This window comes from Balaenoptera musculus, chromosome 6, assembly GCF_009873245.2.
Source record: "Balaenoptera musculus isolate JJ_BM4_2016_0621 chromosome 6, mBalMus1.pri.v3, whole genome shotgun sequence".
NCBI lineage: Eukaryota > Metazoa > Chordata > Mammalia > Artiodactyla > Balaenopteridae > Balaenoptera > Balaenoptera musculus.
In genome coordinates, this window is record NC_045790.1 from 65,107,949 (window position 1) to 65,135,000 (window position 27,052).

At 40.7% G+C, this 27,052-nt stretch overlaps 1 protein-coding gene across 1 annotated transcript in view; it reads right to left on the reverse strand.

Moving 5' to 3' along the window:
* The window catches only part of DOCK8 (dedicator of cytokinesis 8), a 222,501-nt gene extending 201,022 nt beyond the window's left edge, over positions 1-21,479 (reverse strand). Inside the window, exon 1 of the mRNA XM_036856043.1 lies at positions 21,228-21,479. Within this exon, the coding sequence (XP_036711938.1) occupies positions 21,228-21,280 (53 nt within the window). The 5' untranslated portion in view covers positions 21,281-21,479. The remainder of the gene's footprint in view (positions 1-21,227) is intronic.
* Between the last annotated feature and the right edge of the window lie 5,573 nt (positions 21,480-27,052).

Consider the following 27,052-nt stretch of genomic DNA (forward strand, 5'->3'; position numbering starts at 1 on the left):
CCCAGCAGTCCTTTGCCTCCACCTTCACCCCATCCTGTGAGGTCCCAGGTAAGGGAAGTGTATACAGCAGTGACAACAGTTACAAACACAACCAGGTACAAAGAGAGAAATGAGAAGATGGGGCATTGGGTCCAACCTGGGAAGGCATGACCTCCCTGCTACCTGCCTAGAGTGGAGGTATAAACTGCATTCAGCTCTGCTCTCACCTCATTCTGTCCTTTAGAATGAAGTAACAGTATCAGGCCACAAAAGCCCATCCATAAGATTATGATGTTTCTGGAAAGTCCCATTTTCCAGAGTTAGTTCTGCTTCCCCAGGCAGTGACCCTGCATTTGTTAATAACTTTATCTCAGTAAAAATGCAACTAACTCTATGAGCAATAACCCACTGTATGCTTACCAGCCACAAACCAATTCACATTGAAGGACGGATCAGGTAAGGGATGGTTTTGAAGGTGGTTGGGGGAGAAGAAGAAAGACAGGTACAGATAGAGAGAGCCCTTGCAGACCATGTCTGGATCAGAATCTCAGAACATGCTAGAAGTGGGTGGAGCCAGGGAGGGATGGAATAGGAAGGTGGACAATCTAAACCAACATCACTTATGTCTCAATTTTCCTCAGGCCCTGATAACTGAATCAGAGAAAAGGGGAAAAAAAGAGCACCTGATGTAAGTGAATGGTATTTCTTTGAAAGGAAGAAATATAAAATTGACCAAGTAAATCTGGTAATGAGTCAGGCCATAAGATGATAGAATGGGCAATGTTAGTGTTTTGTATAAAAGGCACAGGTCAAGGAAAGCATGGGGAAAAATAGCCAAGCAAGAGAACCAAGCGCTCCCTTCTGGGGCTCTAGGGACACAAGCCCAGGGGGGAGAGTGAGTGTGGCAGCATGTAACACCCCAGTGTCAGTGTCCCCCAGAAAAGCCACCTCACCTGAGGCCCCAGCCCACCAGATTACTATACCAAACACAAGACTCTTTTTCCTGAAGGTATTGAAGAACTTCAACACAAAGTCTGCACAGATTGCTTGTTCAACTCTGTTTCTTTTTTTTTTTTAATTTATAGGGAACAGAAAAGAACTTTTTAATATACTTTACATGGAGGCTACAGAATGGAATTAGAAATATTTTATTTATAAACAATAATACTATCAACAGAAGTTAAGCTTGGAAATATTTATTTCCCCAGAGACTGCCACACTTTTGAAACAAAGATTTCTCTGCCATAAAACAAGTTTGAATATTTTAAAAATGACAAATAGGCACCATAAAAGATCTCCTGTGAAAAATACCCTTCTTAATGAAAAGATTAGAAAATTCATGTAAATTCTACAGGCTCATTAGCTTGCTGTATTTGATTAATTTTCAAATTGTGGAAGCAGTGAAAAGATATAAAATAGCAATTCATAATCTGTTTCTCCAGCTGACAAAGAGACATTAAAAAACAAACAGCATAGCCAGGACATGGAAGCAACCCAACTGTCCATCGACAGATGAATGGATAAAGAAGATGTGGCACATATATACAATGGAATATTACTCAGCCATAAAAAGAAATGAAATTGAGTTATTTGTAGTGAGGTGGGTGGACCTAGAGTCTGTCATACAGAGTGAAGTAAGTCAGAAAGAGAAAAACAAATACCATATGCTAACACATATATATGGAATCTGAAAAAAAAAATGGTCATGAAGAACAGGAATAAAGACGCAGACCTACTAGAGAATGGACTTGAGGACACGGGGAGGGGGAAGGGTAAGCTGGGACAAAGTGAGAGAGTGGCATGTACATATATACACTACCAAATGTAAAACCGATAGCTAGTAGGAAGCAGCCGCATAGCACAGGGAGATCAGCTTTGTGACCACCTAGAGGGGTGGGATAGGGAGGGTAGGAGGAAGGGAGACACAAGAGGGAAGACATATGGGGATATATGTATATATATAGCTGATTACTTTGTTATAAAGCAGAAACTAACACACCATTGTAAAGCAGTTATACTCCGATAAAGACGTTAAAAATAAATAAATTAATAATAATAAAAAAAGAAAATAAAAAACAAACAGCAAATTCAAATTAATAGTATGATAAATAAGGAAATGTACTTCTTTCTATACATCAGGTGTGAATGACAATTAATTTATGCAGTATTATATTCTATTTTGGTTGTAAGTATAAAAATATTTTTATTAAGCATCAAAAGGAAAATATTCAGGTCATATAAAACCTTTTAAATACTCAGTATTCACATGTGATCTTCAACACCAATTAGGAGACGCTAAACTGAATGCTCAAAGAGAAAAAATACTGGTAAATTTCTTTTTTTTCTGTGGCACCACCATCTAGTTTATCTAACTTACTTGGACTTGTTGAAGGTCTTATTTTAAAACTGGTAAATTACCTGTGAATTACATGTCCACAATCTCGGGATTCAACAGCAAGACCACTTAGAAAAGTGGAATCATTTTATAGGTATATTCTAAAGGTTTCAAAGATATATTTGTCCTTCCTTCCACCATAAGAAATAATCCCTTAAGTATTCCTACAGTCCATTTCCTCTGCCTCTCCTGCCTCTGTCAGATAAAAAGTAGGTCAAAAAACCACATTTTTTTTGTGTGCCCTTTTTAGTTGTTTTGTGTTTGCTTGCCTAAATTGTCTGAAAAATCATCTCAAAGTCCCATATCACTTGGTCTAGTGAGTTTGAAGCTTTAATATCCACATCTTGGTGCTAGCCAACGAATGTTGGCTTCTCTGCTAATGACCTGGAATTGTGTAAGTATCAGAGATACTTGGGAAAATGCCTGATACTTTGCACAGAGTAGATGCTTCAAGATATCAGTTTCTTTCTTTAGTCACAGCAATACAGCAAATGGGGCCAACCTATGGCAGGGAGTAGGGTAGGGTCAGCCTCGCTGGGGTCCTATGGAGAGAACCCTTCAGTTTCTTCACTGTTTTTCAAGATGCCTAATGATTTCATCATTAGAGATGTATTATAAATACTTTGAGAGCTGCCTTTGTTAAAAAAGCAAGTACCCTGGAAGGCTAAATTACCCATGCTGTTAGCTGAAGATGGCCTACTACGCTGTACACAGCAGGCTGAGTGAGGCCTTAGGGGCCTAGGACCTGAAGTCAGCAATCAGCAAAGCAGCCTCAGAAGGTGGGTGAGGTGACCTAGAATGATAATCTGATGTGGGCAAAACAAATGGCCCGCAGTCAGAAAACCCAGGTGTCCTGTGACTTGGATCCAGAGGTCTGCCCTGCCCCTGGACAGCCCTTCCATCAGCTCCCTTGGAGGGATGCACCTGCCCCCAAGAACTCAGTGACGCAGCAGCCAGCCATCTTCAAACTTCACTGGCCCACCTGTCATAAGCGACCACAGACGGACTAGGAAGAAAACACGAGTAGGGCCTTCAGGGGCTATGGTGGGGAAGCACCTCCAATAATTCTGAACTTCAAACCTCCACAGCTGGGAGCTAACATTAGACTTGAGAGGAGTGATGGAATTCTATGGAGGAACCCTGAAGACCTGGGGAAGGCTGGCCACATAAATTAGTTTATTAATTCTTTAATAAATATTTATTAAACATCTACTATATGCTAGGAGTTATGCTAAGCTCTAAACATTGGAAAGTTAGCAAAACCTACCCTTCTGAAGCCTCCAGTCTACTAGGGGCAGGTGGGGCGGCAGGGGCATGAAATAAACAATCACACAAATTTAGGATTACAAATTGTGATACATGCTAGAAAGGAGAAGAGTGCTCTGTGTGTATGAAAGGGGGAGATGGTGATGTATCGTGTATTTCTTTCTGTGGGCAGTGGTGAAAAAACTCTGAAAGCTAATATTAAAGAACAAGTTAAGATTCTGGAGTAGTAGGTACCATCATCTTTGAGGATGGATGATGGAGTTGTGGAGAGAAAGGGGGACTGTGGACCAAGCAGTCCCTTTCACTGACATACTCTTCCAGAGGGTAGGATGGAAAATTCTTTTGCTGTCAGAGTCGTCTAGATTTGGGCAATGAGATAAATGAAATAACTCCATCCCCCTCCCCCCTCCCTCCACACACCCCATTTCATCTGGAGCCACTTGAGGCCTCGGGGGAAGGGTAGGGAAGAAAGAAAAACAGCTCTGCAGTTGGGAACACAGCTGTTGTTCAAACTGGGGCACCCTGAGAATCTTGACATTAAACAAAGCACGCATCAACTAGTAAATATTGAACTGTCAGGGGATCAATCAGATCTTTCTTCTTTGTATCTGAAACTCGAATTTCACTGGTGGTAGAGACTAGAACCCAAGTCTGATCCCCAGGGTGGCATCTCTTTCTCCACACTATGACATCTTCCCAGAGAATGAACACAGCAGTTGACTCTCCATCTGTGGGTGTGGTGCAGTTCATAACGTCAGCAGCACTCGGGGACGGGAATGGGCACCGGTTTGAAGGGGACAGATGTGAATGGAACTGTGTTTGTTACACCAAAACATAAAGAGGTCTCCCGACACCTCCCAACATCCCAAACATTCTCTCCTCCTTCTAAAAATCAAGTTTCATCCATTATACCCCTGAGCTAATTAAGCCCCTGAGGCTGGGCAGTGCTTTTAGTGGACTGTTTCTAGTTTTGATAACATGGAGGAGGAAAAAAAAAGACTCTTTAGTTTGAAAATGCACCTTTGTTCATAGCTAATTTCAGGGAAAAAAATCAAGTCTGTTTTGGTTCACTCTAATGGAACGATAGAAAAAAGTCCATAAAATCATATTCAAGCTGTGATGAAGAGACACCAGCACAGGATTTTCAGATGCTGTAAGGCTACCTCTAGTTGTGTTTGGAGTGGACACAGTCTGTCTCTCTTGGAAGTTAATCCTCTGACTCGTCTGAGGTGAAACGAAACATATTATGGCATATGGAAAAAACAATCTTGATAAATTCCATGGCAAGGTCACGATGAAAACTTATTTCAGCAAGAAAGTTGGCTTGCTGGCAGCAATGCTTGGCAGTAACAAGAAGCAAGCGGTGAAGAGCACGGGTTTGGACTCAGCTAGACCTGTGTTTCCACCACAGCTTTACTATTTATATCCTTGGGAAAACTGTATAACCTCACAGCCTCAGTTTCCAAATCTACATCCTTGGGATAATAAGAACACCCTTAAGCTTTTAGGCTGTTATGAGAATTATACAAGGTAACACATGTGAAGGACATGGTAAAAGTGCTCAAAACATGCAAGAATTCATTTTTAAAAATAATAGTCATTGATCATATTGTGTCTATTTCTTTCCTTCTGATGTGACAAGAAATATACCACTGATTTCTCAGTTTCTCATTGACAGTCTTCCTCTGTCAATGAAGACAAATTATACAGTTGATCTACTTCTCAGTAAAACAGAATTTTGAAAAAAGTCATAGTTAAGTTGCTGTCATTTGTTATTGGCTTGGGTCCCAAATTTCTTCTCAAGGACAGTCTGGGACCTGGCATTCATCCTTTTGAGTGGATCTAGTGGGGGAAGCATTTATAAACAAACAAAGTCATGTTAGCTCTGAAAGGGATTTTAGAAATCATCTATTATAACTCCATCTTGAAGAAACTGAGACCCAGAAAGTTGAAATGTGTGAATTCTTCTAAGGCCGTGCGGGGTGTGTGTAGCAGCCCAGGACAGCTGTGTTCAGGCAAAAGAAAACCTGAATCACCAGGACTACTTGATACGGAGGCTCAGGCTGCCCTTCTCTGCAGAGGAGCAGCTGCTATTTAAGTCTGCTCAGAAAACAAAACAATTTTTTTTAACATTAAAAAAAAATTTTTTAAACTGCAGAGGAGCAGTTGCTATTTAACTTTGCTCAGAAAACAAAACAATTCCTTTAATATGGATTAAATAATTTGCTTATTTCTTAATCGCAAATGAGAATTCAACTATTTATACCAAATCACTTTCCTTTTCCAAAGGAGAAGAGGAAAGAGAAATTAACATTTATCAAACATGTATATGGTAATTTCTGCACAGTCTCATTTAATTCTAATAACAACCCTATAGGATAGTACATTATCTTTTTATGTAACAGATAAAGAAATTGAGGCCCAGAGAAGTTAAGTAGCTTGCTCACAGCTAGTTAGGAAGTGGTAAAATGGGCATTTGGAGCCTGGTGTGACTCAAATATTCAGTGTGATGTGTTTTATTTTTCTTTTCTGAGATCCTGTGTGACCAAGTGTGAGACCCTGTGCCAGGTGTATGACATATGTCACCTCATCGACTGATCACAGAAACAAGGCACCTATTCCCATTTTACAGATGTTTTATTAAAATGCGTGCAGTGCTCTCTGATTTATGTGGCATTTTCATAGATACTATTTCATTTGACCCTGTTGATGTTGGTATTATTAATATTTCTGTCTTACAGATGAGAAAACTAAGACTCGGGGAAGTTAAAGAACTTTTGAAAAATGCTCCTGTTGGGAATCAGTGGGGTTGGGACAGGAATCTGACTTGTTTGCCTCCTCCTATCCTGACTCAAAGGTTTAACCTGTTTTCTCTCTGCAGTGAGAGCTCTGTGGGTTGTTGTTATTATTATTACTACAACTGTTAACATGAATAAGGAAGATTGATTTCACAGATTATTAAAACGATTAAAAGGCAAATAAACAAGAGAATTCAACCGACCCAAAGGGAACCAGTCACGAAAAGTAAAGTGACTCAGCTTCTCATCAAAGTTCTCCTGTCACAGAGGGGAGATTGGACTATGACATTGTTACTCCTCAGTGGGACTGCAAAGTTTTCGAATGCTTCTTTCTCTAACATACGAAACATCTTACTTCCTGTCAAATGAAATATTAATTCTAAGTTAATCACTCAAAAGCTTTAAAAATATCTTCATCTTGTGGTTTTTCCTCAAGTGTGTTAAAACTGATTGTTCTCAGGAAAAAAAAAATGGCTGAGCCACTTGGCTCCTTGTCAATCTGCAGAGTTTCCAATAAGTGTTCAGCTGTACATAGCCCTTCTGGTGTCCTTAACTGCAATTAGATTTAAAATAAATTTTTTTAAACTATCAGTCACCTGCCTTAAAAGGATAATTATGCCTTGTATTCTTATTATCTCCTCCTAGAATCTCAGGTGCTTTCAGCATTTGCTTTTCATGTTTGCTTCCATTACAGCCTCCACTCTCATACTCTTGGGACTGAGACCACGTGGCTTTTATCTATCCACCAAACGCACAGCAAACAAGGCCTACACATACATTTATTGATATTTTGTTAATGGCTCCTCCTTCGTGATTGGGACCCTGTAGCAGAGATGGCTAGTTGACCCCCAAAGATTCATGCTCCCCTTTTGCAGTGAAGATCTGTTGCTGGAAAGTAGCTGCTGGACAAGAACTATCTTTCCCAGCCTTCCTTGCACATCAATGGACTTGTAAGTAGTCCTCATCAATGGGATGTGAGTGGAAGTGATGTGGACCACTTTTGAGTTGAGGTATTTAAGAACTGGAGGCACAATCTTTCACTCTCTTTTCCTCCTGGCCAACAGCTGAATGTTATCAGAAAAACCTGAAAGTTTTTCTGATGGCAGAGCCATAAGGTGGAAGCAGCCTGGGTCCCTGAGTCACTGCTTGGAGGAGAGCCACCTGACCTGCATCAGACTGTGACATGAATATGAAATAAGATTTTGTTGGGTTAATCCACTGAGATCTTGGGATTATTTGTTACAACAGCTAATTTAATACTAGACCTATAAGCCTGGATATCCCTCCTCATTAGGCCAGGGTCCTGGAATTAGATGAGCTTGAATCTGCTACAAGTATTAATGGGATGGAAGCACCATGTTGCCACAATGGAAGTTCTGTCACTAATTTGTCCCCAGAGCAACTGTTGGGAGCAATGGCAAAGCCCATTAAGTTGCCCATCAATAGATATTATCCCCTTCCTTCTAACTCAACCCTAGTTTTGTTGGAGGTGGCAATGCGCTGGGCTAATAAAAACTACATTTGCCAACCTCTCTTATAGGTAGAGTAACAGATCTGATCAATGAGGCATATAGCAAATGTCACTGTGGGAGTTTCTGGGAAAGTTCCTGAAAAGAGAGCAAAGTTAGCTGACATGCCTCTTTGGCCTTTCCTCTTCTTCCTGTCTTCAATATTCTTTCAATGAGTAGAATTTCAAGAGCCATCTTCTGACCATGAGGATGAGAGCCACACACTAAAGATGGTGGAACACAAAGACACAAGGAACCTGGGTCTCCAGTGGTATTTTGGACTATCACACCAAGCCTAGACTGCCAACCACTGGAATTCTTCCTACTCAAGAAAAATAAGTAAACCCCTGATTTATTTAAGCCACTGTTTAGCGGGATTGTCTGTTCCTTGCAGCAGCTAAAAGCAATCCTAACTCATAAAAGGGTGAACCTTCTAAGACAGACCACAGCACATACCTTCCTAACAGGTCGATCTCTCTGCTTCTCTGCACCATTCTTTTCTTCTACTCTCATTAATTCTTCCCAGCCCAGAACATACACTGGACCAGAGCAGTCACTGAATTTCTAAGCCCATTTGGTAACTCTTGAGGATAAAGAGCTCACTGGCCCTTTTCCTAGTCATTTAATTTAGCCTCAAATCCTGCTCCTTTGAATGACACATAGCAATTTTCAAGCACCTTCTTTCTCTGATATCCTCAAACTGCTGCTTCATCTCTGGACTAGAGAGCTCTGCAATCTGGGCTCCATCAACGTAATTATGGGATTTAAGAGAAACCCAGGAAGTTATTAAGTTTATTCACTTGCCTCCAGGCAGGACTGTGATTAGCTCTTCCGGATATATAGCTGTCTTCCATGGGCCAAAAAAGTCTCTCACAAAGCATGATTCATTGGTAACTTTGAAGGAGTTGATTTAATCTGTTCTCAGTTTCTCTGCCAGTGAAATGGGTATTGTGATCTGAACAGAGAATGACAAGACCTTTGGCTTAAATATGTGCAGTTTGAAATGGGATATGATCATTTTTTTTGTTGGGGGCTGTAACAGATTAAAATGGACAAATATTTTGCAGCTCCTCCCATCAAGAGACTTAGTCTACTTCCCTATCCCTTGAAGCTGGGTTGCCTTGTGGCTTGCTTTGACCAAGGAATGTGGTGTAAGTAATGTTGTAGGAGCTCTAGACTAAGCCTCAAGGAGCCTTGCAGCTTCCACCTTCATCCTCTTAGAATGTCCTCTCTACCATGTAAGGAATATGGAGCCGACCTCTGAAGGAAAAGAGACCATGTGCAGAGAGACAGCCAGCCCCCCAGGGCCCTGGACTTGTGAGTAAGGCCATCTTAGATGCTCCAGCTTCAGTCTAGCCACCAGGGAATTGCAGCCACATGATGCCCACAGCAGGACCAGCAGAACCAAACTGCTGAGCCCAACCCAAACTGCCAACCCACAGAATCATGAGAAACACTAAACTGCTGTTGTTTTAAGTGAATAAACTTTGAGGTACTCTATTAGTTTCCTAGGGATGCCATAACAAATTGTCATGAGCCTGGTGGCCTAAAACAACAGAAATTTATTCTCAAGCTGTTCTGGAAGCCAGAGGTCCAAAATCAAGGTGTCAGCAGGACCTGCTCCCTCTGAAGGCTCTAGGGAAGAATCTTTCCTTGCCTCTTCTAGCTTCTGGTGGTTGCTGGCAGACCTTGGTGTTCCTTGGCATGTGGTGACATAACTCCAATCTCTGCCTGTCTTTACATGGCCTCCTCTCTGTGTGGCTCTGTGTCTCTTCTCATAAGGACACCAGTGATTGGATTTAGGGTCCACCCTAATCCCGTGTGACCTCATCTTAACTTGATTACATCTGCAAAAACCTTATTTCCAAAATAAGATGACGTTCACAAAGACTTAGGAATCTTTTGGGGGGGGACACAACTCAACGCACAACACGTGGTTTGTTTAACATGTAGCTAACATAGGTACTCTTTCCTATAATTTTTGTAATTCAAATATATGAAGATAAATGTAAAGAAAATAAAACAGAAAGGACAACCATGTTCTTAAAGATAATATATAACAGTGCCACTGAGTTTCAAAATCTCCCAGGAAGAAAATATCTAAGTTGACTATTTTAATTACTGTTAGTGCCAGCAAAATTTATGATATATTAGACAGTATCAGGTATTTTAAATATCTTTAGTCACATGTAAGACTTATTTTATAGGGAAAAAAAAATAAACTGCGTGCTTTCTCTCTAAGATGAAAGAATCCTCTGTTAGCATTGCATGTGATATTTGTGTGAAAGTCAAAGCCTTGTTAGAGCCGCTGGTTACCGCTGCCCCACTTCTCCTCTGCCTGATCCAAACTTTTGAAAGGAGTGGTCTCTACCAGCTTCCTCCATTTCCTCTGCATTGACTCCCTTCATAACCTGTGAAATCTGACTTCCTTCCCCACAGCTCCACTAAAACTGCTGTCTCAGAGGTTCACACTGATCACCATCAAGTCAAATCTGATGCCTCTTTCTTTGTCCTCATAATTTTGCATCTGACCTGTTTAACTGCCCTGTTACCTCCCTTTTCTAATAGCACCCCAGTCTGCCACACCTTAGTCAAATTCTTCCTCCTCTCTGTATAGCTCTTCTCTTGCACCAACTAGCAGTGACCCTCTAGGCCCATTCCTTTTCTCTTCCCAGTCTACATCCTTACTTAGAAAATGTGTCCATTCTTCATTCCCAGCCCCATCTTATTGATGACTTCCTAATCAATATTTTCCATCCTGACCTATCATTCAAGCCGCAAGTTTGTATCTCAAACTGCCCATTAGAAATGCTGTATATTTTATGCTCATCTGTACTGGTCAGGGTAGGCTTGGTTTTGCTGTGATAAAAAATAATCCAAAAATCTTAGTGTCTTATAAAAACAAAGACTTCCAGAGAGCAATTGTGGCTCTGCTCTAACTGTCTCTACTCTAGGACACAGGTTGACAGATCAGCCTCTGTCTGGAGCATTGCTGGTTGTATAGAATAGGAAGCAATGATATGACAAAGGGCAGGCCAGCTCTGAAAGCGTACCTCAAAGCGACCACATCACTTTCAACAAGGTGAAAAGTAAATTCCTCTGACAGGGAGGGAGAGCAAATATATGGAAATGTGAAATCTACTATATTCTCTTAAACAAAACTCTACAAGAGAAGTACAAAATCATCCTCCTTAAACCAACTCAAGGTCCAGATTTTCATAATTTCTCATTGGCATCCTCTTTATCCAATTTCCCCAGGATGGAAATCTTAGTGTTACCTCTTTTATAAACTTTAGTTTTCCCAATTACAAAAACACTCTTTGAAGAAAACTTGTCAAATATACATCCACACACGTCGCATACAAGGAAACAAAAATCACCAATAATCCTAACACCCAGGTATTATCCAACACTTATCACATGTTAGCACATGTCCTTCCGCTCACCTCCCTATCACATGTATCAATCTATTTAATCTCTGTAGGGAGATACACACATATGTACTTTTCCATAAAAAAGATATCATACTACACATATAGCTTTGTAGCTGTTAAAAAACTTACCAAGATAACTCTAATATTTTCTTTCTCCCCATTATTTTAAAATATCATCTATACGGTAATGATGTGCAAATTTAAATATCCAGCTTTGACCTCTCCCCTGAGCCCCAGATTCCCGAATAAAACTACGTAGTAGGTAATTCCAGTTGAATTTCTAATATGCATCTTAGTGCGTCCCCAATTAAACTCCTGATTCAGCCTGAAAGCCTGTTCTTCATCCAGTCTTTTTTATCTGTTAAAAGCATCAACATCCACACATAACTCTAACCTGAGAGACATCTTGATTCCTCTTTTTCTCTCATTGTCCTCCATGCCACGTCTTATCCATCAACCCAATTTCCAAAATATGTCTCAGAGCTGACGGCTTCTCTCCCTCTATTCTCGGCTCCCCAGTCCTGCCACCATCACCTTTCCCCTGGACCCTGTACTACCTCTCACCTCGCCTTGCTTCTGCTCTTTTCTTCTCCATAGGGGAGCCAGAGTGATATTCTAAACACAGAGGTCAATCACATCGTGCCTCTGCTCCCAAAACCTTCCCATTGCACTTGGAATAACATTTGAACATTTTCCTCGGCTTCTAAGGACTTTTTATGATTTCATTTCTGCCTACTTTTCTCTTCATCTCTACCACTCCCCACCTCACTCACTCTATCCAGACACACTGGCTCTCTTTTCTTCCAACACATCAGCCTTACTTTTGCCCTGGGTATGGGACTTGCTAACTAACTCCCCTGCCTGGTCCTGGCCGGAGCTCATCTCCTTAGGGATGCCTTCCTTGACCATTCTATCCTAAGGTATCCACACACCTGACATGGCCCTTTTTACATTCTCTGCATAGCACCGTATTTTACCTGATATTTCCTTTTCATTTCCTGGTTTATTTCTTTATTGTCTTCCCATTGGAAAAATGACTTCTTTCAGGACAAGAACCTTGTCTGCTTATTCACTGCTCTATCCTCACCTCTTAGAACACACACTGCCAGGCACATAGTTGACTACAATCAATATTCATGAAATGAGCCAATGAATAAATATTTAGTTGTTTCTCAAGTTCAGCTGATTCCCCTTAAAGTATCTTTTGACGCAGACCCTTTTCTTTCCATGCTCATTACACCAGCCTAATCCCAGACATCACCTCACATCGGAATGACTGCAACTGCCTCCTTACCCCTCTCATGGAGCCCCCTCCAAACCATTCTTTGCACTATACCAGTTTCATCTGTCAATCACCTCCCTGTCCTTCAGGCCTGGCTGAAGCCTCACCGCCTCACCCTCTAGGGCTGCTACTCCTTCCTTCCCCTCTGAGTTATGTCAACATTTCATTCCTGCCCTTAACCCTCACCTGGCCATGCAACCAAACACCATCTCTTGTGTTCACTTATGTGAATCTGCTCACTCCAGCTGAATTCTGGGGGCATAAACTTGTTGTTTTGGGAGTTTGGGGTTTTTTTTGTTCTTCATAATGCCTAGAGAAAATCATAGGCAATCAAAAAATTCATGTGAGTTGATTGAAATTATTGGGTAGAGAACAAGATACAATAGGCAAATTGGAGACATATACACACTACTATATATAAAATAGATAACTAATAATAACCTATTGCAGAACATAGGTAACTCTACTCAATACTCTGTAATGGCCTATATGGGAAAAGAATCCAAAAAAGGGTGGATATATGTATATGTATAACTGATTCACTTTGCTGTACAGCAGAAACTAACATAACATTGTAAATCAACTATAATCCAATAAAGATTAATTTTAAAAAATAGGCAAATTGGATACCCCTTCTAAAGGGATACTGTGAGAACAGGTAGTGATTTAGAATGAAAGAGTAAAATACCAGTAGGTAAAGCAAACCAGAGGCAATCCTGTTCCCATAGAGAACAGATGGCCAGCATTGCCTTGAAACAACATTTATGGTAAATAGCAGGATAAAGTGCATTTTTAGTGGACTTTGAACCCAAGTTTTCCACTAGCATAAGGGAAAGGGGATGGTCATTCTGGTGTAAATTACTGCATGAGGACTAGCACCCCTTAGGCAACTCTAGTTTGCCTCCCTAACAATCCAGGGCCTCAGGTGGGTAACTTCTTGATGAGACCCCAAGTTCTCTTGAGTGTTCAGAGTACACAGCAGAGAACTGACTACCGAGAACTCAAACAGTTCCACCAAAGAAGATGTCTGCTGTGTGCTGAGTACTGCCCTGTGTAGCAACAAGGCAAAGCAGAGATTTGGGGAAAAACATTTCTATCCATGGCCATTCTTCCCAGTTTGTCTAATTTGAGGTATGGTACAATAGAGGAACTACATCTCCCTGATCAAACAGGGGAGAATCAGCCCAACCATTCAATTTTACCAAGCCCCAAATATCCCCATAAGGATTTTACATTTGGTAGTATATATATATTGCACAACTATTTTAATCCCTAAAGAATGACTTCAGAGATCATACAGGGATCTGGGAGAGAAGCTGAATAGGAAGAGGTAAGAGACATTGAAGAGAAGGGATCAAGATTTCTAATAAAGTTTTAAAAGAATGATAAAACCAGGTGGGGGTGTGAATGTGAGGAAATGAGAACTTGTAGGGCCACTGGCAGCAGTGTAAATAGGTATAACTTTTCTGGGAAACAACTTGGCCATGTGTAGCAAAAGCTTGAAAAATGTTTCTTTCCTTTAAGCAAGCAATTCCACTTCTAGAAATTTTAAGGGAATATTTGCACTAACACATAAAGATATATGCATAAAACTGTTCATCAAGCTCTGCACATTATTATAAAAAATTAGAAACTATCTTAAGACCCAATCATAGAGAATTAATTCAATAAATCACTGTATATCTAAACAACACAATTTTATACAGCCTATGTAAATTATAATGTAGCTCTATGTGGATGAACATGGAGAGTTCATATTTCTAAATTTAAAAAGTACAGCATAAAACATGTGCAATGTGATCTCACTTTTCTAAAAATGGAAAGATGTACATCCAAATATTAAGAGCTATAACTTATGGGTAATAGAAATTTTTGCTTGTTGTACTTTCCTACTTTTAATGATGAACATGGATGAAAGAATAGAATGTGGATGAAACACTGGTTCTGCCATTGCCATTTCTGCTTTTCTAATCCTGCATTTGATCTAAACACAGTGGGACGTAATATAATGGTCTTATACCCTAGGCCAACTTTGCCAATTTGTTTGATTTCACTGCACCCTGCATACAGATGCCTTCCTATATACTTTCAGAGAGATCATTCTGTTTTTATTCTGCGTACCCCCAAGTTGTCAATACAGCAAACTATACTACTAAAGTGCAAACTCTAGAAGCACAGGGACCACACTTAACCACAACTGCATAAACTCTGTTGTAATTTCCTAGAGCCTAGAGAACCTTTATAGCTGCTGATTGGTAATAAGTTAGACTGAACATTCGTGGGAAAAGGAATAGCACATTCCTGTTGCTTTAGCCACTGATTATTGACCAAAACATGAATAAGCACCTGGTGTTCACCATTGAAAAGAACTAAGCACTCTTTTTCCTTAGCCTCCTCCAGCAAGAAGTCTAGACGGGTAGTCACATCCCTGTCTATTACAGAGGATGGAAGGTTGAGGCGTTTTTAACATCATCTCATTCCATCACTAGCTCTGTGTGGGGAGTGGAGATGAGAGACCTGGTCCCCTAAGCTCTCCCTCTCTCCCTAGGTAACCACATGACATAATTATATTTTCTTTGCCATGTAGAAGTAAACACTGACTTTACATATACATGTGAATTGTCAGAGCTCAAAGAACTCCAATTGAAAAGCTCACCCTGGCATTCAATTGCACTAGATGCCTGAAGTTCAAGTGGAGCTTTTCCAAGAATCCAAAAAAAAAAAAATGATTCTGAATGTGAAAGACCAAAATTCTGAGTTCAATTGCCTGAAGCCTCTTCTCATGGTTTTTGGTCTAGAACACATCCGACAAATGAAGCAATTTCTGAAAGCAACCACACCCTGCTCTGCCGTCACTACTAAAGAATAGCACTGTTTCACTGCAGACGTGCATTTAGACATATGAATACATATATTTTATGCTTGCATCATTTTTGCAGACAAAATTAGCAAACACTTCTCAGGCACAGCTCAGTGCCTCCTTCTTGTTCTGGTCTTTATGCTGAAAATTATTGGGATTGTTCTTTTTTTATTGAAGTATACTTGATTTACAATGTCATGTTATGATCTCATAACATCGTCAATGTCAATGTCACTTTGTACAGCAAAGTGATTAAGTTATATATGTGTGTGTGTGTATATATACATATATATATGTGTATATATATATATATACACATATATATATACTTTTTCAGATTCTTTTCCCTTGTAGGTTATTACAAAAAATGGAGTATAGTTCCCTGTGCTATACAGTAGGTCCTTGTCGGTTATCTACTTTGTATATAGTAGTGTGTATATGTTAATCCCAACCCCCTAAATTATCCCTCCCCGCCTTTCCCCTTTGGTAACCATAAGTTTATTTTCTATGTCTGTGGGTCTATCTCTGTTTTGTACACAAGTTCATTTGTATCTTTTTTCTAAGATTATTGGGATTGTTCTTAAATGCAATCTGTCTTCTTGGACCCTTGTTTTTATCTTACACAAAATCACTCTCTAATGATAATTATTATGCATCACATTTTGTTCCTTTTCTACAATGATGAAATGAAGGTATGTAAAGTTCACAACACAATACTAGGCACATAGTAAGTAGCCAATAAATATTACTTATTTTATTATTATTTTAAAATAAAACTGGACTTCCCTGGTGGTCCAGTGGTTAAGACTCCATGCTTCCACTGCAGGGGACGCAGGTTCCATCCCTGGTCAGGGAACTAAGATCCCACATGCTACTCAGTGCAGCAAAAAATTTTTAAAAATAAATAAATATAATAAATCTGAGACAGTAGCATGGTGTATAGGGGTTTAGGGAGAGGATTTTGGAGCAAGGCTGCCTGCATTTGAATTCCAGCTCCGGCCTTAGATGTTTGTGACTTTGGACAATTTTCATAAGTCCTTGGTGCCCAGTTTTTCCATCTGTAAAATGGAGATAGTAATTGTTCCTACATCACAGGGGTGAATGAGTTATGATATGCATAGACCCATACCTGCCATACAGTAAGAATTACACAAGCATAAGTCATTATTATTTACCCCTTTCAATCCTTAATGTCCAGAGAATCATTAATATTTTTTCTACATTGTGCATTTTTCCTCTCTTTACCAAGGTCCTTACATTACTTTCATATTTGATCTAGTTCTATATCCTGTGTTTGAAAGAAACTAAGATTTTGTTTAATGAATTTTCAGAATAGTAATAATAATTTTTATAACACATGAAAGCCCTAAATGCTACTAAGAAAGAAAGGTAGTTGATAAGACTTGGTGCTCATACAAGGAATGTATTATGACACTTAATGCAGCAGTGCCTGAATTCCCCAATGCAAACATAAGTATGAACTGCTTAATTCAGATGTAGTCTTTCCTTTGTGCACAGGAAGTTAGTGACAATTAAACTGAAACGAAGACAAATATCTAACACTTATAAGAAATTAAATTTTACTCTTCCAGCTTAGAAAAATTCAGTGGTAGATCTTTTCTCTTGTATCTCCCCAAGCTGTGGGTTCTAGAGAGATGTTCAACTGTAACACATCATACGATCACATCATACAATTACACTTGGTGCTCAAAATGAAACAAAAAAATATCCTATGATGATTTCCAACACATGGAAATTTAGGCTTCATAAGAATATGAAAGAGCCAGGGCAATCATGGGGGAATGGGCACTGGTGGGCATTCCCAGGTTCCTCCTTCACTTTGGTCCTGCCCCTAGACTGGGCAATGCTGCTTGCAGGAAGCCAAAGAATTTGGGAACAATGAGGAACATTCTTTTCCTACTGTAAGGTAGTCTGCTCACTCTTTCTTTAGGCTGGTATGGGCAGAACTCAGCTTTTTACAAGTAAAATTTTTAATATATCAGATTTGAGTATTTCCTTTATAGGAAGCACATTGATTTAACCCCACAAACATTTTTTAATGATAGTTTGTATCATTCAGGGTAGAAAGGTGAAAAAATATGAACCCATGCTGAATGTACTGATGGCCATATTTCAACATTGCCTTACTTTTGTAAGTTGATCTATTTAAAAAAAAGAATAGTACACAGGCGTGCAAGGGAAAATATTTTCTTTTCCAACTTCAAAATTGCAAAACATCACACTTAGTTTGTTTACATGTTAAACACTGATCAGAACAATTTGCAATGCTGCTACTGAAATGATGTGTTTTTTTTAAATTAATTACTTGCTTGCTTTTAAAGGAAATTCTAAGAAATGTGGATCAAAATAGCACATGCCCAATTAAGAACACAGCCTTTGGAGCAGTTTGTAATCCCAGCTCTGCCTCTGATGTTTGCATGGCCTTGAACAAATTACATGGCCTGTGCAACTACATCTCCAAGCTTCATTTTCTTCTTCTATATGAGACGTCAGGTGAGTCTCATAGGGTTTTTGTAAGAATCTAACAATATAATCCGTTAAGCACATAACACAGTGTCTGGGACATAGTAAATGATCAATAAATGGTGCATTTTAACATTATGTTAATACTAGGTAGGCCCTTATTAATCCATTCCTTTGAACAATAATTTCTGCCAAGCTCCTCTGCATAACTCTCTACCCAGTACACAAAATGCTTCCAAAGGGAAAATAGAACCCCCTAAACAGGAATATCCAATCCTTATTTTTGCCTGAGGATTAGGGAACCTTTTAAATTTTATTTAACTTGAGTGGCGCCTTTCTTGGTCAGATTGCATCACGCATTCTGTTCCACTGGGTGTGTCTGGTATCCTCAGCACAGAGATGGAAGACATATGAGCAAGAACATCAACCCCAAGGGGGCTCCAACCTGCTACTGGCATCACTGTTCCCAGCCCAGACTGGTCTCTGCACAGGAAGTTCTCCAGCTTCAGCTTTCTTCTTACCTTTCTTTCTTAGGATCTTCAAGTTGGTGGCAATGGAGATGATGACGACAATGATGAAGCTGATAGTAATGTGGATGAAGCCAGCTATCATTTATTTAACATTTATTCTGAGCCAGGCACTATAAGCGCTTTGTATATATTATTTCCCTTAATCCTCTCAACAGTCATACAAGGTAGGTATTGATTATGATGAATATCCCCATTCAACATATAAAAACTCAAAGTTTAGAGAGGGTAAATAGCATGCCCAGTGTCACACAGTTAGTCTGGTGCAGAGAGCCAATCGGTAAGCAGATGTGATTCCAGCCAGGGCCTTTATTCTTTTTTTTTTTTTTTTTAGAATCTTTGTTTTTATTTCAGTTTTGATTATCTTGTTTTGTTGGATTAATAGACTAGTATTTGTCATGGTTACACAGGTATTATTGTTTTTTTAAATTAATTTTTATTGGAGTATAGTTGCTTTACAATGTTGTGTTAGTTTCTACTGTACAGCAAAATGAATCAGCCATACATATACATATATGCCCTCCCTGTTGGACTTCCTTCCCATTCAGGTCACCACAGAGCATTGAGTAGAGTTCCCTGTGCTATACAGTAGGTTCTCATTAGTTATCTATTTTATAAATAGTATCAACAGCGTATATATGTCAATCCCAATCTCCCAATTCCTCCCACCCTCCCACTTACCCCTCGGTATCCATACATTTGTTCTCTATGTGTCTCTATTTCTGCTTTGCAAATAGGATCATCTATACCATTTTAAGTAAGTCAGAAAGGGCCTTTATTCTGAACCCCCAGGCTACACCAACCCCACTGCTGCTTTCAAGACTGCCTTATAGGGATTAGTGAAGGTCCTACTGCTCTCCTCAGATTAATTCCACCCATCCCCAAGCCTCTAACATATTTCTGTCAGAGTCATACCACCTGACCTGAAATAGAAGAGAGATAGAAGAGCAGCAGCTATGACAAGTGGTACATCCATCAGGAACTTCAGTTTGATTTCCCTCAGCCCCCAAACGAACTGTCCCTCCTGCATGGCAACAGGCACGAAACCCGATGCAGAAAAAAAATCCCCATAGGGAAATCCCTGATATACTTTATGCCTTTTGACTACTACCTTTCGGCCTCCAACATTAATACACAGTACACAATAATAATTAAACTCATTTTAAAGATGAAGAAATAGTAAGGTAAGAGAAATGGTTTGGGGCTTCCCTGGTGGTGCAGTGGTTGAGAGTCTGCCTGCTAATGCAGGGGACACGGGTTCGAGCCCTGGTCTGGGAAGAGCCCACATGCCGCGGAGCAACTAGGCCCGTGAGCCACAACTACTGAGCCTGCGCGTCTGGAGCCTGTGCTCCGCAACGAGAGAGGCCGCGATAGTGAGAGGCCCGCGCACCGCGATGAAGAGTGGCCCCCGCTTGCCACAACTAGAGAAAGCCCTCACAGAAACGAAGACACAACACAACGAAAAATAAATAAATAAATAAATAAATTTAAAATATGGAGGAAAAAAAATCATAAAAAAAAAAAAGAGAAAATGGTTTGCTCACAGCTACACAACAGGTGGAAATAAAATGGCCAGTAAAGCTCAATATGCCCTCTGCAAGACCTTACCACCTTATTATTCCGGGCTTCTAATTCCCCGTGGCTGAAACCTCTTCGCAGTCTAGCAGCACAAAAATGGACTGTGGAACTAGCCTTTCACAGGCTCAGCTAAAAGAAGACTAACTAATCCTAGAGCAATGAGGGCAGTAAAATAATAAGTTGACCCTTCAGGATGAATTTCATATTATCTTTTAACCAGACAGTCTAGATTTCTCAGGGCACGACAAAACAGTCTCCAAACACTTGTCAGCAGTTTTCAGTGGAGGAAAAACTGCAGTTAAAGCACCTTTAGAGAGAGCTTTGAGCAGTAGATGTGCTTACATTTAGTTTGTGCAATTTTGATTATGAATTGGATGGTGGGTTGGATCTATGTCCTTAGTTCTTTGCTGGAGTGCTAGAAATGTAAAAATGTCAGCCACAGGCAATTCCTTTTTGTTTATTTAAACGGAGAATTTAAAAAATCACTTTTTCCACTTCATGGCTCCTTTGGACCAGAGAATAAAAATAGCGATGTCAGTAGGAGCCAAACTTTTTTCTGGAAAAATAAAACGAGAGGGGGAAAGAGTCCTCCTCAGAACAACCGAAGTTTTGAAGCAGCTGCCTCAAAGCAAAACTCTCCTCATTTCAACCACTTCTTCTCTCGCCCCTTCTCGGAGCAGCCTCAAAGCAAGGCGCAGTTTATGAGAAACTCCGTGGCGTGCCCAGCACTGCTAACCCTGTGTCCTTCACACTACCCGGGCCCGGCCACCTGTCAACCCCGAGGGTGGCGCGGGCGAGGCGGGGTTGGGGAGGTGGCTCTGGGAAGAGACACTGGTGACAGGACCATCAGGAGGACTGGGGTTCTCGGGGAGGAGCTGGCTGAGCCCAGCCCTCGGGCCATCCCGCGCTCAAGGGCCCCATCGCAGCCGCCTCGAGGCCCCGGAGCCCCGGGGCCCCGGGGCCCGTGTCTCGGACGCCCTCCCCGCCCTCCCCCCCGCGGACTCCCAGGGACTCCGGCGGCGGCAACCTCCACCCTCACCCCTCGGAGCGGCCCAGGCGCCGCACTCCACCAGCTGGGGCGGTGCGGCCGCGACTCCGCCGCGGGGCGCCTCTTACCTGTTGATCTTGAGCGCGAACGCGCGGCGCTCTGCGCTCGGCAGCGTAGCCATGGCGCGCCGCCGGCTCTTCGGCCTCTAGGGTCTGGGGAGGCGCCCAGCGGGGGCCTGGCGCGCCGCAGGGCTGCAGCAGCACGTGCCGAGCGGGACGCGAGCCTCATCTGTCAGTCGCAGCTGGAAACTTCCGCATTTCCACCTTCAGCGCTGAAATCACCCCGGGGGAGGGCCCAACCTCAGAGCTGCGGCGGCCAGCCCTGCCACCCGGCGCCCGGCCCGGCGCGCAGGGAGCGGCGCGCGAGGAGGGTGTGGACCCACCGCGGAATTGCCCTCCGGATGCTCGGACCGCCGGCGCGCTTCTTCCCGGGGCCCTGACCTCAGGCAGAAAGGAGCTCGGGCGGATGACCCGGCGACCACTGAGCGAGGCCGGAAACTCCATCTGTCCGAAGCTGCGAGGCTGCCAGGGCCTGTGGGCAAGAGCTGGGAACGCGCGCCTTCCGCCCGCCCCGCACAGCTGGCGAGGTCGGGAAACCAACGCTGGAATTCTTTGCGCTAGGCCTTGTTAAGTGTTCGCATCATGCCCTGGAGCAGGCAGCTTAAATTTAACAAGAAAAAGAAAAAAAAAAGTTGGTGGAAACTTCAGGAGACATACCAACTTTCGCAAACGGTATGTCCGTCATCCTTATTGGGGTGACTTTAAATAAATATAACGAGTCCATGCAAGGAATAAACAATTTTTTAAAACCTGGAGATAAATGCTTTTCTCTGGAGAAACAGTGCAGAGCACTTTCCTGTGATTCAAGCATATGCTGCAACCCTGTTTATTTCAGCTTCAGACCGAGAAGTGTACGAAGAAGTCCAGCCCCAAACTCAAGAAAAAAATCAGAAAACTCCCAGTGCTCACTGTAGTGGAAAAGTCTGTGTTTACCGACTTGCTCTAAGTTTTACTCTGCTAGAGCACTCCGTATGTAATGCCTCTGTTTGTCAGCTGACCCTTAAAAAAAAATACGAAATCGAGATACGTTTGGTTCAAAGCTGCACTACTGTCCAGTAGGTAGCCACTACCCACATGTGGCTATGGACCACTTGAAATTATAGTTAGTCTGAATTGAGATGTGCTGTGTAAAATACGCACCGAACTTTGAACACAGTACAGAAAAAATGATGCAAAATAGCCTGTCAATGGTTTTTTATGTTGATCATGTTAAAACGATACTTTGCATATGTTAGGTAAATATTATTAAAATGAATTTAACCTGTTTGTTTTTCCCTCTTCAGAATGTGGCTCTCATTAAAGAAAATTTAAAATTACACATGTAGCTCACATTATATTCCTGTTGGATAGTGCTGGTTCAATAGAACCTAGTTTGTGACCTAATATTAAAGTGCCTGAGAAGTGAATTCTGTCTCTTGCCCACTGCCTTTCTTTCTCTGGTTTCAGCTATCTCAGGTAGTTTAGTAATTCTTCAGAGCTGGCTAGGTAACTCTCCTCCCCCTCCCCACTTCAAATATCAATGGCTTTAAGCATAGTATAAGACACAGGTCATAAGTGTAACATTACATAGACTATGAAACGAGATCCAAAGAAAAGAAAACTTTTTGAAATGTGGAGTTTTTGACTTTCAAAATTCTCCCAGGTATGTTTACCACACTGGAATTTATAAGCAAAGATTTACATAGAAAAATACTAAGAGAACAATTCAATAATAACAATTCAATACTTCTTCAAACTGGGAACAAATAGATGATTTGTAGAAAATTGTTTTACACTAGAATCTTCAGTCAGCCTTTCGGATGGGCTTCTCTTAGTTTCTGAATGTTTGTGACATACACTTTCAGACAGAGCAAAATTTATGGGTGTCCACACAGACATAAATAAAACGTAATAAGAGTATCTCAAATTTTCAGAATTTGCGATTAAGGAAAACTTTTGTGTGTGTGGGGAGGGGGGGAGGAATCTTAAAATCTCCCATCTTATGTCAGCTCATGCTGCATTCAACTCATTCACCTCAGCATTTGGTACCTAACTATGAAAGTAAGGCCAGCATCATTAACCTCCATCCCATCAATTCCTTAGTTAGAAATGATGGTTAGAAATGACTCCAGATTTCCTTAACAGCCTTTTGGTAATTCACCATGAGTGTGTTATCCACTAAGTTAGGCAAATGCCTATTTTTAAATATTCTATCTGCTCTTGGGTACAGTCACAGATCGCTGGCAAACTTCAAAAATAAAGTGCCTTGCTTCATTTCTCACTCCCTCCAATTTCCCTCTAGGGCTTCTTTCCTAATTGCCACTCTGTCCAAAGCCCACTCTGGAAGGCTTCCTTCTTTCCACACCATGTGACGTCTCTAGGCCTTCCTCTTTCTCTGCATCTTTGTGTCATTTGATTTTGTTTCTCACCTTTATAAAATTCCTCCCTTCTATGACAGACCTTATATCAATTATCCCAAATTCTCCTGTAGTTTTCTCCATATCTTCTTCTTACCGTCTCAGAAAGCCAATCTCTTTCTTTACATTGCATCTTACTTATTTTTTACAACAGACAATTAAATAACACTTACCTTGTACCAGGGCCTGTTTCAAGCCCTTTTCAAATATTAATTAATTAATAACAACCCTTAAGTAATAACATTATCCTCACTTTGCAGCTGGGGAAACCAAGGCTCAGAGAGGTTAAGAGACTGGCCCGAGATCACAGACTAGTACGGGGCATTTCCAATCGCCCAGATATTTCCACTTAAATATCTTCAAACTCCACAAACAAAAAACTGAAACTCTCCATCTCCTCTACCCAACTGTATAAGATTGCTGTCCCTCCATAATCACTCATTTCTGTTGGTGGCACTATTTCCCACTTGCCAGTTAAAAGCTTTGGAATCATTTAATGGAGGGGAAAGCAGGAAATCTGGGTTCTGGCTTCAGGTTTTCACTAACTATGTGATCCTGAGCGAGTCACACCCTGTTTGGACCACAGAATTCTCAGTCATAGAATGACCCCATCTGCTCTTCTCTTTATAATGTGTCAGCTCTGACTTCTTCCCCTTCTTTACCCTTCAGATCTAATCAGCTAACAAGGCCTGTCATTTATTCTATATAAACATCACTCCTTTATAAATATCACTGTTCTCACTGCTTCCATTCTGACCCAGCCCTTATAAATTAATGTCTGGATGACAAAAAATAAGATTTTAAATGGCTCCCTGCCTATAGCTTCTCCTTATTCCAATCCAATCTGACTCTACCACTGTATTAATTTTACTGAAATACCGTTTCATCATGTTACTTCCCTGCTCAATTAACTTTGGTGGCTTCCAATAGCCTCTATGACCAAGTGTGACCTTCTCCAACTGGCTTATAGTGGCTTCTCCATGTCATGTAACTAACTATCCCTTACCTCTTTGTTGAAGCAAGGAAGATCTTCAGCTAGAGAAATCGGTGTTCTTCCTGCCTGGGGCCTCCTTTGCTTATGTCATTCTTCCTGCCATCCTCACTAGACATCACATCCAGTCTCTCCCCATCCTTTAAAGTTTGAGTCAAGTTGTCAATTTCCACCTCTACCTAAAGGAGTGTCTCATTCAGTCTGACAGCACCCTTTGTTTAGTTAAATAGGTCGTTACCAGTAAACACAGCCTAGTGGAATGCAAGGTCCATAGGACTATAGAGAAAAGGGTGACATTTGTGCATTTCCTTCCTTATTTTGCAAGCCATTCAAGACCTCCATCAGCTTTCACTCAAATGTCACCTTCCATGACCATCTACTTAACATTGCAATGCCCCTTTCCCTAATCCTGACCCTCCCTAGCTCCTTTTCCAACTTTCATAGCATAGTTTTTCTCCATAGCACTTGTCACTATCTGACATACTACATATTTTATTTATTTGCAAGTTTATTATCGCTCATGCTTCTAGAATATAAGTTCCCTGAGTGCAGGGATTTTTGTTTTATTCCTTTCTCTATCTCTATTACCTAGCGTAATGCCTGGTACAAAGTAAGTGTTCCATAAGTTCTTGTTGAATAAATGGATGAAAAGCTGATCCAGTATTGAACACAAAGCAGACAGTCAATAAATATTTGTTAAATTGAACTTGAATGGGAGTGGCCAAGTTCATGTGTCTTTCAGAAGGACGTTAGAGACTTTTTTACTCTCTTGAGTTTTTCAGTTGTGCCTTTTTATGAATATCTTCCAGCTCTGTTTTGTATTTATGTCTTGGGTTGAGAAATCAAACTAGCACATAAGATTATTACTAGCAAGTAGATCTCTCTATTGTCATCTTGTAATTGAGAACAGATATAGAAAGATTTGTGTGCTAGTATTTAAATCCAGCCATAGCTCAGATATTAGAATTTGGAGTTTCAAATTTTCTCCACTTCATTCCTCGTATTGTCACAAGAGATCTGTAAATATGAGAAGAATAAAACTAAGAAACTTTCCCTTAATATGTATATATTAGTCCCCCTTATTCATGGTTTCACTTTCCACAGTTTCAGTTACCCTCGGTCAACCACGGTCTGAAAATATGAAATGAAAAATTCAAGAAATAAACATAAGTTTTAATTATTTATTTTATTTATTTATTTATTTATTTATTTATGGCTGTGCTGGGTCTTCGTTTCTGTGTGAGGGCCTTCTCCAGTTGCGGCAAGTGGGGGCCACTCTTCATCGCGATGCGCAGGCCTCTCACTATCACGGCTTCTCTTGTTGCGGAGCACAGGCTCCAGACACGCAGGCTCAGTAATTGTGGCTCACGGGCCCAGCTGCTCTGCGGCATGTGGGATCTTCCCAGACCAGGGCTCGAACCCGTGTCCCCTGCATTGGCAGGCAGATTCTCAACCACTGCGCCACCAGGGAAGCCCAACATAAGTTTTAAAATGCACACTGTTCTGAGTAGTGTGATGAAATCTCCCGCTGTCCTGCTTCTTCCTACCACAGACATGAATCATCCCTTTGTCCAGTGTATCTGCCCAGTAGTCAGTTATATGTATGCATATATATAACCATCTTGGTTATATATGCAGTATCACAGTGCTTGTGTTCAAGCAATGTTTTTTACTTAATAATGGCCACAAAGTGCAACAGTAGTGACCTGGAATCCAGATATGCCAAAGAGAAGCTGTAAAGCGCTTCTTTTAAGGGAAAAAGTGAAAGTTCCTAAATTAATAAGGAAAGAAAAAATATCGTATGTTGAGTTTGCTAAGATCTATGGTAAGAATGAATCTTCTCTCCATGAAATTGTGAAGAAGGACAAAGAAATTCATACTAGTTTTGCTATCACACTTCAGACTGCAAAAGTTATGACCACGGTATGTGATATGTGCTTATTAATATGGAAAAGGCATTGAATTTGTGCAATAAGATATTTAGAGAGAGAGAGAGAGACTGCATTCACATAACTTATTACAGTATATTGTTATAATTGTTCTATTTTATTGTTAGTCATTGTTAATCTCTTACTGTGCCTAATTTATAAATTAAACTGTACCATAGGTATGTATGTTTAGGAAAAATAGTATGTATATGGTTCAATACTATCCACAGTTTCAGGCATCCACTGAGGGTCTTGGAACATATCCCCTTTGGATAACAGGGTACTACTGTATACACACATATTATATACATGTATCTTATGTGGTTACTTTACTATGTATATTAGTATTTTAAATGTAGGAGTTAGGCCATATTCTAATGTACAATGCTATTTCATATTCAATAGGAATATTCATACTATAGCATTTTATACCTAGAAGGACCTCGGATTAATTCATGAATGAATGAATAAATTCTCTCATTATCGTTTATGTGCCTTCCATTAATTCCCCAAACATTT